This window comes from Phodopus roborovskii, unplaced genomic scaffold (assembly GCF_943737965.1).
Source record: "Phodopus roborovskii unplaced genomic scaffold, PHOROB, whole genome shotgun sequence".
NCBI lineage: Eukaryota > Metazoa > Chordata > Mammalia > Rodentia > Cricetidae > Phodopus > Phodopus roborovskii.
In genome coordinates this window covers 1,707,660-1,725,664 of record NW_026126625.1, presented here as the reverse complement: position 1 = coordinate 1,725,664, position 18,005 = coordinate 1,707,660, and the positions used below count along the sequence as shown (strand labels likewise).

The 18,005-nt window shown below is 40.5% G+C and overlaps 1 protein-coding gene across 1 annotated transcript in view; it reads right to left on the bottom strand.

Annotated features, from left to right (window-relative positions):
* The window catches only part of Akap13 (A-kinase anchoring protein 13), a 269,583-nt gene that overhangs the window by 19,640 nt on the left and 231,938 nt on the right, over window positions 1–18,005 (bottom strand). Inside the window, 9 exon segments of the mRNA XM_051206584.1 lie at window positions 975–1,223; window positions 2,455–2,572; window positions 2,684–2,809; window positions 4,471–4,721; window positions 5,370–5,522; window positions 6,109–6,221; window positions 6,394–6,529; window positions 9,344–9,410; window positions 11,503–11,570. Coding sequence (XP_051062541.1) covers window positions 975–1,223; window positions 2,455–2,572; window positions 2,684–2,809; window positions 4,471–4,721; window positions 5,370–5,522; window positions 6,109–6,221; window positions 6,394–6,529; window positions 9,344–9,410; window positions 11,503–11,570 — 1,281 coding nt within the window.

Genomic DNA, 18,005 nt, shown 5'->3' with positions numbered 1-18,005 from the left:
CAGCAACACCTTCCTCCTCATTCACCAGGGCCGTCCGTCCGTCTGTCCTCCCTCTTTATTCTGGCACCCAGCACACTGGAGTCTGAAGTCAGCTGTCTGGAGGGGACTTGTGTACTACTGTCCTGAGTATGCTAAGGCTATGCTGAGGGCAGCTGAGTGCTCTGACTGAAGACATCTACTGCAGCATCATTACGTCTCTGAGATGGGGAAGGAAACATTCCTTCTAATATCAGCATGTTCCTGTGACAACAGTGCGACCATGGCCTGTTCCGTATCCTCAGCTCACCGAGTCCAGGACTGTGGCAGGAATACCTGCAGCTGCTGGGAAGTTAGAGCTCACACAGGCAGTGTGCCTGTCCAGTAAATGTTTGATGAAACTCATCATGTTCCTAAAAGTAAGATGGTGTGAAACCCCTAACTTCCTTAAGTTATTGTAGGTGACCGATGAAAGGTGAGAAATCATAAACCAAATGCATGAATTGTCTTTAATGATCGATTTTGCTTTAGAGAAAAATGATACCATAAAGCAATAAGGAATTTAGTTGAAATAAGCTAGACTTGCCCTTCTCTAAAGTCTCAGAAGGCTTTTTGGGAGTGATAAATTCTCAGTCTTACAGATTCACAGTCCTCGATTCAGACAGTTGTGCCACTGACCCCAACTCCTCAGTGGGCACTCAGCACCTCTCTGTGGGTGGGGGAGTATGTCTTCCTCAACAGTCTGCTACATGTATTAATTTGGTCCTTCATGTTTTAAAACTTGCACTTATCATTTTTCCTGGGTGTACCTTTTCCTTGTTGCCACATTTCATAGGACTTTGAAAGTCACCCGAAACATGGCTTTTGTGACATATTACTATTGCACCAGGTGGTGTCTGGATATGGCTCTCCTAGGAAGAAACCTGGTGATGAAGTCCAGAAGAATCTAGACTTTTTTGTGTTCTCCCCAGGCACACAGACATTGGAAGTCGTCTTACCTTTCAACCTTCCTGTTGCACTCTTCAGAAACACACTCCCATCCCGCACCAGCTTCTTCCGCTTCAGATCCTCCTTGGCAAACATCTGCCCACTTTTCATCCTCATGATCGACTTGCTATCGGTCTTGGTGTAAATCTCCCCGAGACGCACTTTCTTCTCATAACTTGCCACTTTGCTGTCCACGGCTCCAATCACATCCTTCACCAGGCTCAGGGACTGAGCTAGGTCTTCTTGCTCCACTTCATTGTCTTGGGAGAAAAGAACTACTTTTAATGGCCCTTTGCACACAAGAGCAGAAGGGAAGGAGTCTACATCGTCACATTCCCCCGCTGTTACACTTTCACACTGGAGTGAAAACCAAGTCACAAGCTTACCTTTACCACTGCCATAAGTTTAATTCCAAAAGAAGTCAGGAAGTACTCAATGCTATGGATGATATGCAATTATATGCTCCAAAGCAAAAGGAACCGATGTTTTAGGGAGAGAGAGAGAGCAGCAGAGGCATGTAACAAGCTACTCAGTTATATCTTTACTGTTATGTTAAGTGCCCCATAACCTTTAATGGAACTGCCTAGGAGAAGCATCAGCTGAGAGAAACCACCACATACTAATTAAATGAGACAGTAACAATTTTAGCATTTAGGGGAAGAAACGGTGGGAATTGCTGACCAAATCCAATGTTATCAGAACTAGTTAGTGTTCAGGGCACATAATGTTTTAACAGAACCAATGCATGGTCATTCCTTGACATCGTCCATCTACCCCAATTGTAGTGATTTAATTGTTGTGGTATTCCAGGAATTGAATCCAGGGCCTTGTGCCTATCTGGGGAGTAATCTAGCACTGGGCTATACCTCCAGCCTGCATTTCCAGGAATTTAATCCAGGGCCTTGTGTATATCCAGGAAGCACTATAGCACTCAGCTGTGCCTCCAGCTTGCTTCTCAGGTTTTGCCTTGATACAGGCCTCACTGGATGCCCAGGTTGGACTTGAATCTGCTCTAGGTCCTAGCAGGCCTTAAATTTGCATCTCATCTGCCTTAGCCCCAAGTAGCTGAAGCCACACAACTGTACCACTGGGCCAGTTTCCTTTCTTTCAAGAAAACCATGTATTAGGTAGGTTAAATTTTATTTCCCTGTAATCCCAGCACTGGGAGGTTGAGCAGAAGGATTGTGAGTTTGAGACTAGACTGGGCTACACAGTGAAACATGGGCTCAAAAAACTAAAAACAGCAACAAAATAAATAGTCATGAAGAGATGTTTACAAGATGAGATACATCTGTAATCTCAGCACTCTGGGGGAGGTGGAGGAAGAACTGCTGTGAATTTGAGGTCAACCTGGGCCAGAGTGAGAATCTATGCCCTAAAATAAGTCACTGAGCTAGGCATAGGCATTCTGGTAGGTCTGCTAGAGCATGGCAGAGCTCTGCTACTGTGGTTTCCAGGGCTATCTGGATCTGTGTTCACAGGCAGACTCACCTTTGGTACATTGCAGTATCCTCTGGAATAAAACTGGGTACTTGGTGATCCTCTGAGTTACAAGTAATATGCACTCAGGGATTCCGAGTCTTCTTACCACTGAACTGCTCATCTTCTTCTGCAAGGGAGTGAATTCACTGTTAGTCACTAAGTGAGGAAGGTGGCTCTAGCCAAAATGGGGGGCTTATGTTCCTGACCATGATCAGGAGGGACTGTTTCTGGTCAGTACCTTCACAAAGGCTTGGAAACGCTTATCCTTTGTATAGAGGTCTTTGAAGTAGTTGACAGACTGGTTGTGATGTCCACAGAACTTGCCATATGTCTTCTTCAAGCGCTCTGCATTCTCACCTGAAAACTGCCCAGTAAAGAGAATAGGAGTTACACAACTCAGGGTATAATTCTTTATAAAGTTTCCAGTCTTGTTGTAAAAACCAAGGGTGATTCCTAATAAACTCCCCCGAAAAAGATTAAATAGTAGAACAGCCCTGGCAAACTGTTTGGCACTTTATCAAAAGGTTAGACACTGAGGTCTCAGAGGACCCAGTGATTTCTTATGTGGGTTTCTTCACTCACAATGGAGAGACAGAAGCAGAACCACTACCACAAACTAAGTGTCCTACAAGGTTGAGTCCAATAGCATCATACAGAGAACACATGAGCACCATGGGACTAGAGTTTCAATCTCAGCATCAGCATCAAAGACTTTAAGACTATAAGTCAAGACGTAGTATCTATATAGGTCCTGAAAAGGAGGGGTGGGGGAGAGAGCAAGAAAGCAAGTGTGTGTGTGTGAGTGTGTGAAGGATGGATATACATACATACATACATACATACATATATATATATATATATATATATAGAGAGAGAGAGAGAGAGAGAGAGAATGTTTGAAGGAGAGATGCTTGGGGAAGATGGTTCTTCACTTGTAGGACCTCACATTAGGTTCATTTTATAGGACTATTCAATCTGCACTTGCCAAATGCAAGTATCTCACATGGAATATCCATTTATTTGCATCATGTCTGCTTTTCACAGATTTCCTTAAGGCAGAAAGCTATGTAAATGTAATATTCAGCTGTGCAGTTTACCCCTGGCATTTAATAGATAGCAAATCCTTTTAAAATGAGCAGATACACTGATAAATTATCAAGCAAGGGATGTGGGCTCAAGGATACTAGGGAAGGACAAGATCTCAGCCAAGCCTGTAATCCCAGTTCTTTGGGAGGTTGAAACAGCCTTAGAATAAATGCAAAAACAAGCAGGGGATGTAGCTCAGTGGTAAGGTGCTGACCTGCCACATATGAAAATCCCTTGGTTCAATCCTGAGTACTACCCCCAGCTCCAACCCAATTCTCATTCAACCATTCCAGCAATTAAGTCTCTGCCTCTACACAGAAGCAGGGATCTGATGAGGAAGAAAGCTCTAGTCACATGTGTGTGATATTCTTGTCTGTTAATGTTTTACTAGCAACGTTTCCTTTTTCAAAAACATTTAAAAACAAACATCAAAAGCTGCTCATGACATACATCTAAAAATATAAAAATACTTTTCTAAGTTTCTTCGGAATGGGAATGAAATAAAATCATGTCAGAAAAAGGTAACACATAAAGTGTTTCACAGACAGCCTACTGGACAACTGCCTGAGCTTTAGCTGGTCTTTCAGGTAGATGGGATCCTTTTCAGATGGGCTATAGGGAAAGCTGAAGGCTCTGACAAATGTCCTTTTACTTCTTAAACAGTACTGTTTGATGATTGTGTGGATTTAGAGGAAGAAAAACCTTTTCTATATACTTTATTATACACATAGCTAACTTTCTAAATAAAAAAAAAAAAGGGGGAGAGAAACCTTTCTGTCATTATTTTACAGAAAAGGAAATCAAGAGTTAGACTGCCTCAATTTGTTAAGGCTCCAAAGACAAACCGTAAAGCTGAGATATACAAGCAGGGGTCCAGAATCACAAAGCTTCTCTGCTACTCCAAAGCATAAGAAGACCCACGGCCTTCCCGATGCTCACCTGATTGACAAGCACATCCCCTATCCTCTTGACAAGAAAGTTCTTTTCACTTTTATCCACCAGAGACTCCTTCTTCCGCTCTAGGATTCTCTGAAAGAACTGGCTATGGATACTGATCAGTTCATCCAAACAAGGGAACAGCTTTTCTACCATCTGCTGCTCAAATAGCAGGTCTGTCATCATCCCTCGGCTGTACACGTCACTCATGATCTTGAGTGTGCGGATGTGATGTAACTCTGTCTGCATCAACTCTGGAGAAGAGAGATCAAGGGTCTTTCAGAGATCACAGCTAAGCCTGTAAGGTTAGCTCAGAGTTCAGCTGAGACTTTAAAACCAAGCAAATAGCTGTCATTCCCTAAGTAGTCTCATCTTACTTTGTTTTTCCCTGACCTAACATCATTTTTCTAATGATAGGTAGACTGAATTCAGACAGTCTTAAATGGGTTTCAGAGAAATCTTCATTAGATTCAGTCCCTTCCATTTACTGTGTTTCTGGTATTTTGCCTTTCTAGTGTAGCTCAAGAACTAAAATGCATTTTTAGAAGACATCTCTTTTATAGACTGTTTTATAAGTACATTTGCAAATGTAAACACACTGTTAAATGCAATAAAAACTGAACAGAATGGAACACTATAGGGCAAAACGAACAAAAGGACACAAGCAATATCATGTCTCCATACCTCAGTGGTTTTAATGGAAACCTTTATGATGCTACATATTCAAAAATTAATTTTCCACAGTCCAACGATCACCCACTTAAACATGCTGGACAGGGCAACTCCTTTTCAAGTCCCCTCCATGAGAGGTAGGACAGTATCTCTACTTCTCAACAACTGTCACTTGCGTGCAAGTGTAGATGGTGTGGACAAAAATAAGCAAAATAATCGAAGCATCTCACCATAAATCACTTCCTGCCGCTTGACCACATCTTTCTTCTGCTGTTTAAGGAACTTGCTGTCTACTGTTCGGCTCCAGGACTCTGCTTCTAGCTGTTTAGAGTCACTTTCAAAGTCTCCCATCAGCTGTCCTTCATTCATGTCTGTACCTACTCCTTAACATATTAAAAAAAAAAAAAAAAAAAACAACCTCAGGATCTTCCTCCAGGTGAAAAGAGTTTGTAAGACAAATCCTCTGTCTTAGTGTAGAGGATACTCAAGGAGATCATACCAGATACTAGGCAGAATCATGGTCAAGTTTAGGAATGAAACATTCTATATTCAAGTCTGGTTTGGAATAAGCATACATACATACATACATCTAACAAGATTGAAACAATTCCCATGTGACTCTGGAGCCTGAAACATCCTGCTGTCTTTACATGCTGCACATGCCTATCTGAGTAGGCTTACAATTACAGACACAGAACTGAATGTGTACAAAGTCTAGAGGAAGAAAAGCATTCATACTTGAGTATGCCTATGTTAAAAAAAAAATCAATGTTTCCTTTAATGGAAAGCCAACACCTGGATAGATGCGATGGCCAATGCTCGGTACTGCAGGAGATACTTTACAGGCAATTTAGAGACTCTCTCCAGGGAGGAGGGAAAAAGCAGGCCCTGCTATTTGCTAATAGTGTGATAGCAGATGTACTAGATCTTGACAGGGGTTTAGTAATACATGCCAGAGTTTCTTCTTACCCTCATCAGTAAGTGATTCTGTTGATTCATTGACCTTGCAGATTTTATTCAGTGAGTCTGTTGAATGAGACAGAAATTTCCAGGTGTTTGACATGTTCTCATCATTGCCAACTCTAGAGACAAAAAGAAGGACACACTGTCAAACACTTCTAACCATGTCATCCTCATCATCCAACTGTATGCCATACCATCATTTTATACACCCACTTCTCTTTTTTGTCAATAAAGTGATTATTATGTTCTTGTCACCCACATGTCAACTGTGGACTCTTTAAACCCACTTACCCAGTGATGTTCTGTATGGAAACACTTTTAGAGAGGGAGACACTCTGCTGGGACCGTCTGTTAGTAAACACTGGTACAGCAGTGGCCTCATCGGCCAAGAGAACTGCAGACCTAGGGCGCTCCTTGGGTTGTGAAGCTGCAAGGAAGAGAGGACATGAACTGAAGCACCATCATCTTTCCAGACCCCTAGTACCTACTTACTCAAGGCACTACAAGGACACAAAATGCTTTCAATAATCAGCTCTTTAAAAAAAGAAAAAACTTAAGACGGGGGTCTTTCTTCATATCCTTGGCTATTCTTGAACTCAGAGATCCACCCAAGTGCTGGGATTAAAAGGCATGTGCCACCACAGCAGTTGAAGCTCTGGAAATGTAAATCAGGTCCTCTGGAAGAGCAACAAGTGCTTCTGGCCATGGAGTCAACTCTCCAGCCCCTGCCCATTATTTGAATGCATGTATTTTGATCAATTTCTTAAATTTATGGATGGAGAAAAACTAGTAACTGTTTAAATACCTGGTTATTATGGAGTATTTTTCCTTAATATGATCAAAGAGGAAACTGGAGCTCTAAGTGGTCACACTGACACATGAACACTAAATTATTTTTCCTTAGTAAGCTCCTGCCACAGATGTAAATTTTTCTATCTGTCTATCCCCAGGAGGGCTAAGAGCTAAGAGAAATAAGATATGGGGGTTGGTATAATTTTATAATATTACAGGATACCTTTAGAAAATAGTAACACAATAATTGATATCTAATTTAAATTCTAGTTAGATAATAGAACAGCAGGGAGGGTGTGCTAAGACATGACCAGGGCCTTGAAGCAGGAAGCACAAAGGAGTATATTGTGGGCTCCTTGGAGAATATGCTAAAGGTTACCAGTGCACAGCATATTCTAAGTGTTTTAGAAAGGTGATTAGTTAGCAGATAAAATGTTAGAGAGGAAGAAACAGTAGTTCTTAGACTATGTGAGGACGCAGACAGGGGCATGGGTGTGTGTGTGTGTGTGTGTAAGTGTGTATGTGTGCATCATTGAGGAGAACCAGAATATTATGCAGAGCCCTAAATGTTCTAAAGAACTACTTGTACCTAAAAGGATGCAGAAGACACAAACACCATGAGACTGGAATCCACAACTGTACTCTTGTTTGTGTAAGTGCGCTTGCCCATGACAGTTCATGTTAGGATGGAATGTTTTCCTCAATAGCTTCTAAAACCTAAAACCTTTTTTTTTTTGAAAGAGGGTCTGTCACTGAACCTGTAGCCCAGCATTTTGGCTAGACTGGATGTCTAGCAAGCTCCAGTTATCTGCCCATCTCTGTTCCCCATACCTACTGTTGCATATATATCCAAACCCAAACTTGGGTCATTATGCTTGTCCAACAAGCATTTTACACACTAAACCATTTTCCGATCCAGAATTTGTACTCTTAATCACTATAACATTGACATTCCATCTTATCCTAGTTAGAATGACTATTCTCAAGAGAATAAAATCTACAAAGGATGGTGAAGAAGCAAATGAAAAAAATTATATCATATTGCTGGTAGGAATAACTTAGGCCAGCCATCATGGAAATCAGTATGAAGTCTCTACAGATTAAAAAGTAGAATACCCATAGGATCCAGCCATACCACTGATGGATGTATACCCAAAGGAATCAGAGGAAGGCTACTACAGGGCTGCCTATACATCACTGTTTACTGCTGCACTAGTCACAATAGTCAAGTTATGGAATCAGCCAAAAATAACTATCAGTGCATGGATGGAAAAAGAAAATATGATATACTGGAGTTTTATGCAGCCAAAACCAAGAATGAAATTATATTATTTGAAGGAAAATGTTTTAGTAAGACAATACAAAATAAGGCTTATCTGTTTTCACATATGAAATTAAAAAGTGGCAGGGACTTGAAGGCAAAATGGGGTACTACTACAGATGGATAGGGTGAAAACAAGAAGGTGGAGATAAGAAAAGCTAATGGAGGCTGATTTTACAGTACATTAAATAATGGAAGTCTCATAACAAAATCCAGTACTCTACAAATTACTATCAATATAAGTAAGAAAGTTATCTCTGAGGGTCAGAGGCAATCCACACAAAGGACCTTGCTTGTAAAAGATATTTTATCTGATGGGAAAGAAAATAGACTTCTGAAACAGGTGGTAACTTCACAGAAAAGAGTTTTAAGATTAAAACTGTTCAAGGAAGTGGGATGATAGATTGAAGTGGGTGTCAGTCTAGTGGCTGCCTCCATACAAGGATGGATGAGGACCAGACATGGGATGTGTGTAGAGAATTCATTCTCTGTGGTATGCAGATTGGTGCAGCATTTTCAAGTGCTTAGGAACTACATAAGACAGATAAGGCATAAGTAGAGCTTCCAGGCTTGAGTGGGCATCAAAATCAGTGTCTATTGAAACATAGACCACAAAGCTCTACCATAGTCTCTGACTCACAGGTCTAGGTGGGGGTCTCAGAATCTGCACGTTATTGATTCAACTACATGCTGAAATCACAGCACTTCCATGGAGCCAACTCTGAGGATAATTACCACAGTGTTATTTATGGTAGCAGTTGGAAATGATTAAAACACAACATATGCTCTGATACAACAGCTAGAGTAACTCTAAAAATGGACAGAGATGGTGCTGAAGAGGAGACTGAGCGGCACGGGAGTAACGTGCTCACACACATGGGCTTTTAGTTCCCCTTTCCACTAATGTACACACTAAGACAGACATCGTCAAGAAGGTTTTGACGGTGCAATGCTAAGTTACTGGTCAATGAATGTGGCAGAACAAAGTAGTGACCTAATATACTACAAAATTGGTACAGTATCTTTCCAGGTAGCTTAGGCTAGCCTCAACAAGCAAGCTTCACAAAAAGATTAAGTCTGGAACAAAGAGTCTGAGTGCACTTCTGAGAGGTGTGCTGGGCTACTTACACTTGTTTCTCATGATGACTGTAGGCAGCGATGATGTATCATGTGCCTGGAGGCTCCCTTTTGGCTGCTAAAGAGAAAAGAAGGTACATACATGAAGACTGCACTGGCAACTCATCCTCCATCAGATCTCTAGCAGCTTGGAGTAAAAAAAGAACAATATGTTGGGCCATGGCCATGCCCACCCAACACCCCCTTTGCCATCCTTTGGGCTCACCAAACACTGTAAATGTCTGGTTATGTCCCCACCCCCATCCCAGGAATGTTTTTTTGTCATCTATGTAGGCATGGCATTCTTCCATTTCCAGATGACCCAAGTACTCTCTCTTTGCTATAGCCACTAATGCTTTTCCTGACCTGTAGAAATTGGCTGTCCACATCCAAAAGAGAATCATCTGTGCCTTGTTCATTCTATTTCTTTGGTGACTAGCATTTGTGAACTGTTACATTCTTAGATAGAATGCTAATTTTTATTAAGTTTTGTGAGGTATACACACACACACACACACACACAGTTTGAGAAATCACAAACTGAAACCTTTACTCTGAAACACATCACTAGGAGGAAATAGATCACTTCTAATTTAAAATGAATTCTTCCATAGATATTATAACCATATACAAGAGAGATGTTATTCTCTGTATCATCACTGTTCTACAGAACCCAATGCACTCAGTCTTATCAGAGACCATGAACTTTATTGACCGAGTGATCCGACAGATGGTAAATGGCAGAAGCAGGAGAGGAGATGAAAGCACAAGTGAACATTTGGGATGCTTTTTCCTTCCACCAGTATCCAGTGAGCCCCCACTGACTACTCTCTGACATACAATCTTTCAAATTTTAAGAATCTATCATATACCTGACCCCATCCCAGGTACTCAATCAAAGATTCCTGCCTTCCTGCTTATGTTCTAGTGGGAGTAAGGTACAGATGAAGGGGGGGGGGAGAGTAAATCATCTAAGAAGATTCATAACACTATGAAAAAATGGAAAAAGAGTATGATGAGGGGAACTGGGACTGCTGGGTAACAGGTAACACCAGTGAGCTGAGAGGATTGTAGGAGCTTCCAATTTTGGGGGGAGAAAATAAAAACCAAAGTTGGTATAAAATGTAATTTCTAAGTCTTTGCACAAACTAAGAATTTAAAGTGTGGCATGAGTCAAAATATACATCACTGAGCTCAGAAAATTCAGACACAGAAGTTAGCCACCTTCCTTAAGGCCCAGAATGAGGTCTGAGGGTCATTTGGGTATTCCTTGGAAAAGCAAACTCTTCAGTCCACTCCAGAACTGGGAATCCTTTTGGGGGATTATAGCAGCAAATTTTTTTGAGTAAGATCTTGAGATGATTTTGATACACACTCAAGACTGAGACCACTGCACTAGGTAATGTGATTACTGATGAACATCTGTGTGGACATATCTGGAAATTCTCTAAGGAAAAACATTCTATGTATGACTCTAATACAACACTATCAGTCACATAGGCTACCTAAAAATACAGTTCCAAATTTGTATGGCTCCAATATTGGTACTTCCTGTTCTTGTATTATGTCATCCCTGCTATCCATATGTACCTTTGGAGAAAAGACCATGTAGGTTGGTCCTGAATGTAGTAGACCCCTGTACCTGCCCATCACATATCAAAGGCCTCTGATTTCCACTGGTTGCCCTCATGCTCCTAGATGGCCAAGCCAGCCATTTCAATCACAGAGTGTATTTGCAGAGCTATTTAAGACAATCGTTTAAACAGAAACACAGAGAAATGTTTAATATATGGAAATTCTAAAAAACATTCCATTTTCTTTAAAAATATTTTTGAGACAGGTTTTCACTCTGGTACAATGGCTAATATCAAACCAAGGAAAACATCCTGCATCAGCCTCCCAACTGCTGGGATCACAAGTGTGAGTCTCCAGCTCAACACTTCTTTTATTCAAAGTCTCAAATTCTTGTGTTGTTAGTCAAGAAAGGGGCTGAACAATTATCTTTAGATTAATTTGGTCTCAAAATTGGCACCAAATGATTAAAGCAAGAAAGCAAACAAATCTACCACAATCTAAATTCTAACAGGAGATGGGGGTGGGGAGGGGGGGAGGATATTTTACTATTTTAAACCACTGGATCTCACACATTCTAATAGCTAGAAATAGCTTACCTTCATTTTGACCTTTGCACAGGAGGCTAGATTTTCTCTGCAGCCTTTGTGGACAAAAGCACTACAACCTGGAAAGGAAGCATAAGGCAAGGTCATAACAAGAAAGCCAGCAGGCCATGGACTCTGACACTCCACCACTGCAACACGGAGCTGACAGACTTTTATTCACACAGGAAAAAAAAAAATTATCATTAACTAACAGTACATTTTACAGGTATTTACTAGGAAGCAGGTGTATTTCTGACTAACCAAAAGAAATCAGGAATGTCTCAGGCAGGAAGCTGGGGAGGCTATGAAAACTAAGAGTTTAAATGTCTGCCATCAAGATGTTATATCTATAGGGCCAGAGAACCCTAAGATGAAACTGACATACAAGTCTTCTCTATGGAGGAGGTACTAGAATGTGCCATACAATCATTCAAAGAAGCAAAGTATCCAACAGTTCTACCAAGCTATGACACCTACGGACCACAACAGCCAGTATAGTGTGATAACCTCAACAGTGCAATAGTGACACGCATACAATATTTACCAAAAGTTCACTAAATGGACTTAACCACTCAACAAGAGGGAAACAGCCAGCTACACATGCTGAAATCATGGATCTAGGGGGAGAAATCTACAACCACCCCACTTTACTAAAATCAGAATAATCCTATGTTCTAAATATCTGTCCTTAGACCCATAGATAAGTGTAGTACCAAGTGTAGTACCAACCCCTCATCAAGAAAACTCTTCTTTGCAAGAGACAAAGGCCATTATAGAAAATTATAACCAACCAAAATGCAGAGTTGTGGAGCCTCTTCCTACAAAACAACTATCAATCTACAGAACAACTCCCACACTTAAGGCTCAGGAACACTGACAAAGATGGGGTGCAATGACTCTAAGAGCCAGAAGATGAAGGAATCTATTGTGAGATTAAGTCTCCTAGGATGTCAGAAGATACACACTTTTATAAAGCCTCACCAACATGACTGTCTAGACATGAGCTGAACAAGGACACTAACAGACAAGCTAATGTGGACAGGGAAAGACTATGGAGGATTCAACCCTACACAATGGACTACAGACAAGTACTGAATGCTGAGTTTGGATAGAATGCCAAGGGGAAGAACACACTGATTGGTTATCCAATACCAAATGATCAACCATGAAACCATACACACAAGTAACATTACACAGACCATGCAGGTTGTAGTTATGTATTTAGGAGCATACACATACAAACAGAGAAATACACATATATTTAAGAACAATTACTGTAAAAAGAGGCCATGAATTTGAAAATATAACAGGAGGTTGGAAAGGGAAGGAAGAAATGACAATTATAATCTCAAAAATAAAGGAAATAATGAAAGATGTTATGCCTAAATTATAAGAAAATATATGAAACCGCTAAAAGGTTCTGTGAAAATTTCAGGCCAAGGATCTGAAGATCTATGCTTTTTCTTTTCTTTTTTTAATGTTTTATTTATTTATTTTTATTTTATGTACACATGTCTGTGGGAGGGTGTCGGATCCCCTGGAGCTAGAGTTATAGACAGTTGTGAGATGCCATACGGATGCTGGGAATTGAACCTGGGTCCTTTGAAAGAACAGTCAGTGCTCTTAACCACCAAGCCATCTCTCTAGTCTTCAATTCTTGAGATCTCAAATACCCTAAGCCTTTTGTACCTGGCTCCCCAAGCCAGAAGATGTAACTACAACTCTCTCAAGAGCACCCCTGGGAACCCTGACTCAAGAGAATGTGGGAGATTTCCTGAGACAAAACAGATTCAAACTTACCAATGACACATTTTATCTTAAAGTATTTTTAATTTTCCATTCCCGTGGCCTACAAGGGCCACTGATGTAAAAACCACACACTCTGTGCCTCAAAAAGGTCATCAGCTCTTCCTGCTGCGATGAAGTCATAAAAACAGACTGTGCCAAGAGGCTAGAGGCAAAGCACAAACAAGCAAAAGATCTGTCTTTGGGGACAGCTGAAGAGGCGTGTGTCTCCTGGGAAAGGCTCACTCAGGAAACTAGTGACAGACAGGATTTCACTAGGTATGCTTGCTTCAGAGAGTACTACCACAGCCAGGCCTTGTCCTAGCCCACAAGGTCAAGATGCTTTTGGACTTGGAAGCTTGAACTTATGTATGGACTACAGGGCAAGAGGAACTTATGAAAGAGACTGCTAAGAACCCAGATCCCAAAGGCCTTCTCCATTCCTTCTACAGTAGTTGCTCTTGGTTCATTGGGCCCTTCCTGAACACTACCAGACACACTTTGCTGGGATATCGTCAGGCTTTTCTTCTGCACTGAGGATCTTTAGTTCTAGTGCAGTATCTGGATCATGATATGTAATTGAATATCTATGTGTAAAACTCAGGCCATTTTTGTGAACCAAGTGTCCAGAAACAACTTCCATTACTGCATTTGAAACTCACTGTCAACTTAAAAATATGTAAAAGACAGCGGGACACATAGCAGGACACATAACACATTTAATTCAGGTCCTAATTCTGATTACTTTTATGAGCCCCAAATAAGTTCCTTCTCCGCAAGCCTTGGCCTACAAAACTTTTAAAAAAGAACCATATTCCCCACTTTAAGTACTGTGAAGCTATGTCAAGGGAAACTCATCATCTAAAACTGATACATTGACTTTGGAGAGTTATTTTCCAAAATCTAACAAAGTTCAGTGTGTGCCAACTTTATGACTTGGCACCGAGTCTAGTGCCATACACAAGGACTCAAGAATGCCCGCATGGCACAGAGACAAAGTGAAGGTGATCCCATATCCTAAGCAGCAGAGCAGCTTCAAGTGTGTAAGAGAGTCTACAGATAAGTGCCAGTATCTACATCTATGTAGCCAGTATTTCAACTCTCTAAAATAGAACATTGGGGAGAATAATGAAAACTGCAAAATAAGATGCATAGCAACAGTAAATCAACTGTTAAAATTAAATTTTGTTCGTATGAGATAGAATTATAATCCACCAGTTACAGTAAGTGCTTACTTGGAGGAAAGAATGAAGACTGGCACAGGGAAACAAATTCAATGTTGACTGTGAAGGTTTTTTCTTAGAAAATGAAGGATGAAGTACTGTGTCAATATACTGCCCATCCTCCTCCTTCCTTCCCTTCCTCTTCTGTGGTGATATGGGTCAAACCTAGGGCCGCATATAGTCTAGGCAAGCACTCTACCACTGAGCTATACTTTTCCATTTTGAGTTGGGGTTCAACAGGTTATTACATTGTCCATGTATAATATCTGTATTAATAGCATTTAAATAAAAAAAACAAGTGTATCACACTTTATTACCCTCAAAAGCTCCGATTCCCTTATTCTTTAACAATAATTTACCACATTTGTGATACATTACGTTGAAACACTAGTTTCAGCATCACAGTTCTAACAGGCATCTTTTCTCTTGTTTTACTCTAGCTCTGTAATATAAAAGGTGATAGGTTTGTTTGAGAACTTGCCACTATTTCTGATCTGTAAAAGGTCCAGACAGAAGTCACTTCCAAGCTGGGCCCCTCCTGCTCCTTTCCTCCTAGTCTCAACATTCCTCAAGAGGCTAAGCAGTGCAGTTTTACGGGGGTGGGGTGGGGGGAGGTACTGTAACTTTTGAACAATTCAGCAGTTCTCATGCTCTTGGGTCACTGTTTGATATGTAAAAACAACTCTACTTCGTGAGTCATGGAAGGAGAAATGGCATCCTGAATGTGCACCCAGTAGAACTTTTCACAGAAATAATGCTTTAGTTGATTGCCTCTGAAGCCCACAACTTAGCTGAATTTTTAATATGCCCAGTATTACAGCCACGATTCTCAGTGATAAACAGTTTATATGGCCCGCCTGTTTACCACACTCAAGTACCTACTTGAAAAACACTAAACTCGTCAGCAAGTGGTCCTGGACTCAATCCGTAGGATGGTTTTAGTGATTAAGAAACTGTTAGCCCCAGTGACATCAGCCAAAGTCACGGGATTTAAAACAGTATCATCTGTTTTAGAACAATTGTCCAAAACACAATACTTGAAGACAAGTCTAATAGATTTTTTTTTTTTAAAGCACATTGCCATAAAACCATACGGTGTTGTTAGGAAGATCAGGGAACATTTATCTGGGCTGTTTTGGGAAGCTGGAACCCACACTTGGCTGTAGACTGTCCTCTGCCTATGCTTTTCTGTCTCAATAGTTGTGTTTAAATCTATGTTATCCCCCCCCCTTTTTTTTTTTAAATAAACTTGTTAAATGTTCATAAAAAAAAGAAAACCTGATTTGGCTTTTGGCCTTCTTTGGATTTAAAACATTTCCTAAGAGCAGTAAGTGGCATTTTCAAAATTCTTCACAAAAAAAAAAAAAAAAAAAAAAAAAGAGTAACCAAGTACAGTGCTTTATAGGCTTAGAGCTGACCCTTACTCACATTTCTTTGAAATAAGTCAATAGCTCAGCCAGAATCCCTCCCTCCCTCTACAAGGAGGCAAACTTATATGCCTGAGAGTGATCATTTATTTGTTGCTTTTCTATGCTTGAGAAAACTTTGGTGAAATGTTATATACTGTGCACTTCCCCCCCCCCCCAGCAGAAAAGCTGTCCTATGCAGCCAGACTTTTGAAGAAAGGAATATTCAAGTACTTTAGTGCACTGTTCTGTCTACTAGAAGCAAAAATCTATATAGGAAAAAAAAATTGATTCTTTTTAAGGACACACAGAAGAATGGCCTTTAAGAACAAATAGAAACATTTTCCTCCTATGGAAAAATGGAAAACGAGAGAGAGAGAGAGAGAGAGAGAGAGAGAGAGAGAGAGAGAGAGAGAGAGAGAGAGAGAACTAGAAACAAAGCCAAACCAACCAACCACACAAAATCCAACCAGCCCATGGAAGGAGCAGAAACTCATGAAACACATGCTCCAGAACTCTTTCTGCAACGTCTTGTTTAAAATCACTAGGGACTTCCAGGCGCTGTCTTGTCTGGACTGATAGTGCTTGTATGTGAAAAGCATGTGAGCAGTTCTCAGTAGCCAGTGTTAATAACCATAGTGCTGATGCTCAGAAGGCGAGGAAAGCCACAGAGAAAGGCTAAGCCATTCTGACTAACTGCTCCTAACATCAGTTTTCATAAGAACACTGGCAAACAAAAATGAAACCAAGTGTTCTTGTTGATTAAGAATGGACTTTATTGAGTAAGCTCCTTATTTACCATTTCTTCTAAGTTACAAGTATCTTTTCTTCAGGCAATTCATTTGTGTTTACTATCTTACAGAAGCAACAAACTGATTCTAAATTATAGAAACTATCCAGTCCCCCGAGCTGCTGCTTCTGAGGAAATACAAACAACAACAACAACAACAAAACCAACCATCACTGAATAAGAATTCACATTCCCTACTTAGGTTCCAGTGGGTCAGTTGTTTACTGTTTTAGTCAACAGAAATAACCCATCACAAAAGTACTCAGAAGATGCTCACACAACAGAACACAAACCAACAATAATCTCGGTGTCATTTCACAACTGTTAAAAGCAAACAAAATAAAACCACTGGCAAGGTTCAAAACTGTGTATATACCAAATTATTGATTCTGAAGGACTCCTCTAAGCTTTTCACAAAATAAATGACTTGTGGCAGCCAGAACGAACAGTTTTATTATTCAAAGATAGTTTTACATGCTTTAGAATGAAGAATTGAAAAGATATATTTCCCCCATTAATCCTAAACCAGGAGTACAGTTTGAACTAAGGGGGAGAAAATCCTCCTAAGTTTCTGCTAAATTCATTTACTTTGAAATATTCCTGACCATAGGTTTAAGCTTTTCTCTTAAATCTAGGAGTAGACTGCCTGAAGCACACAGATGTTCTACTGCTCACTATTTCTCGTGGCTATGGTCATTAACGCTTCCGTGTTATTCCACACCAGATTTCACTTAGTCTGACAGATTGGTCTGGGTGTAATCCCATGGTCTCAATGATGTTGACTTCACTGAAAGTCTATCCTACCAATCTCCTGGTATTTGGGATACATGAATATGACAGATGACAGGAGTAAGTCATTACAGATCATAATATATCTCCATTATGTCCTACAGTGACTTCTAAATCACAAGTCAAAGCCTGATAGAACAGCTGTCTAAGAATATGAAGCTCCACTCAGTGGTCAGCAAAAACAGCTTTTTATTAAACAAAAACTGCTCCCCCCCCCCCCATAAAAGCGCAGTACTTTCCTAGGAGGTAGATGACTAACCACAGAGATGCCATATTTCCTGCAAATCCTGGGAAGATCTGAACTTGAGTTGGGGTATGTGTGTGTGTGAAGGGAAAAGACAAAAGATTCCTGGATTACTCATATTTCCTGTTTCCTGCCAAGATAACAGATGGGGCTTCATACATACAAATACGAATTGAAGGCCCTGCCCTTCGGGAAGCCAGGTGAATCAGCTGATTGCCTTCATTCTTTTGGAAAGGTGACTATATACTATTCTGTTGCTTTTAAAACTCTAGTCCTCA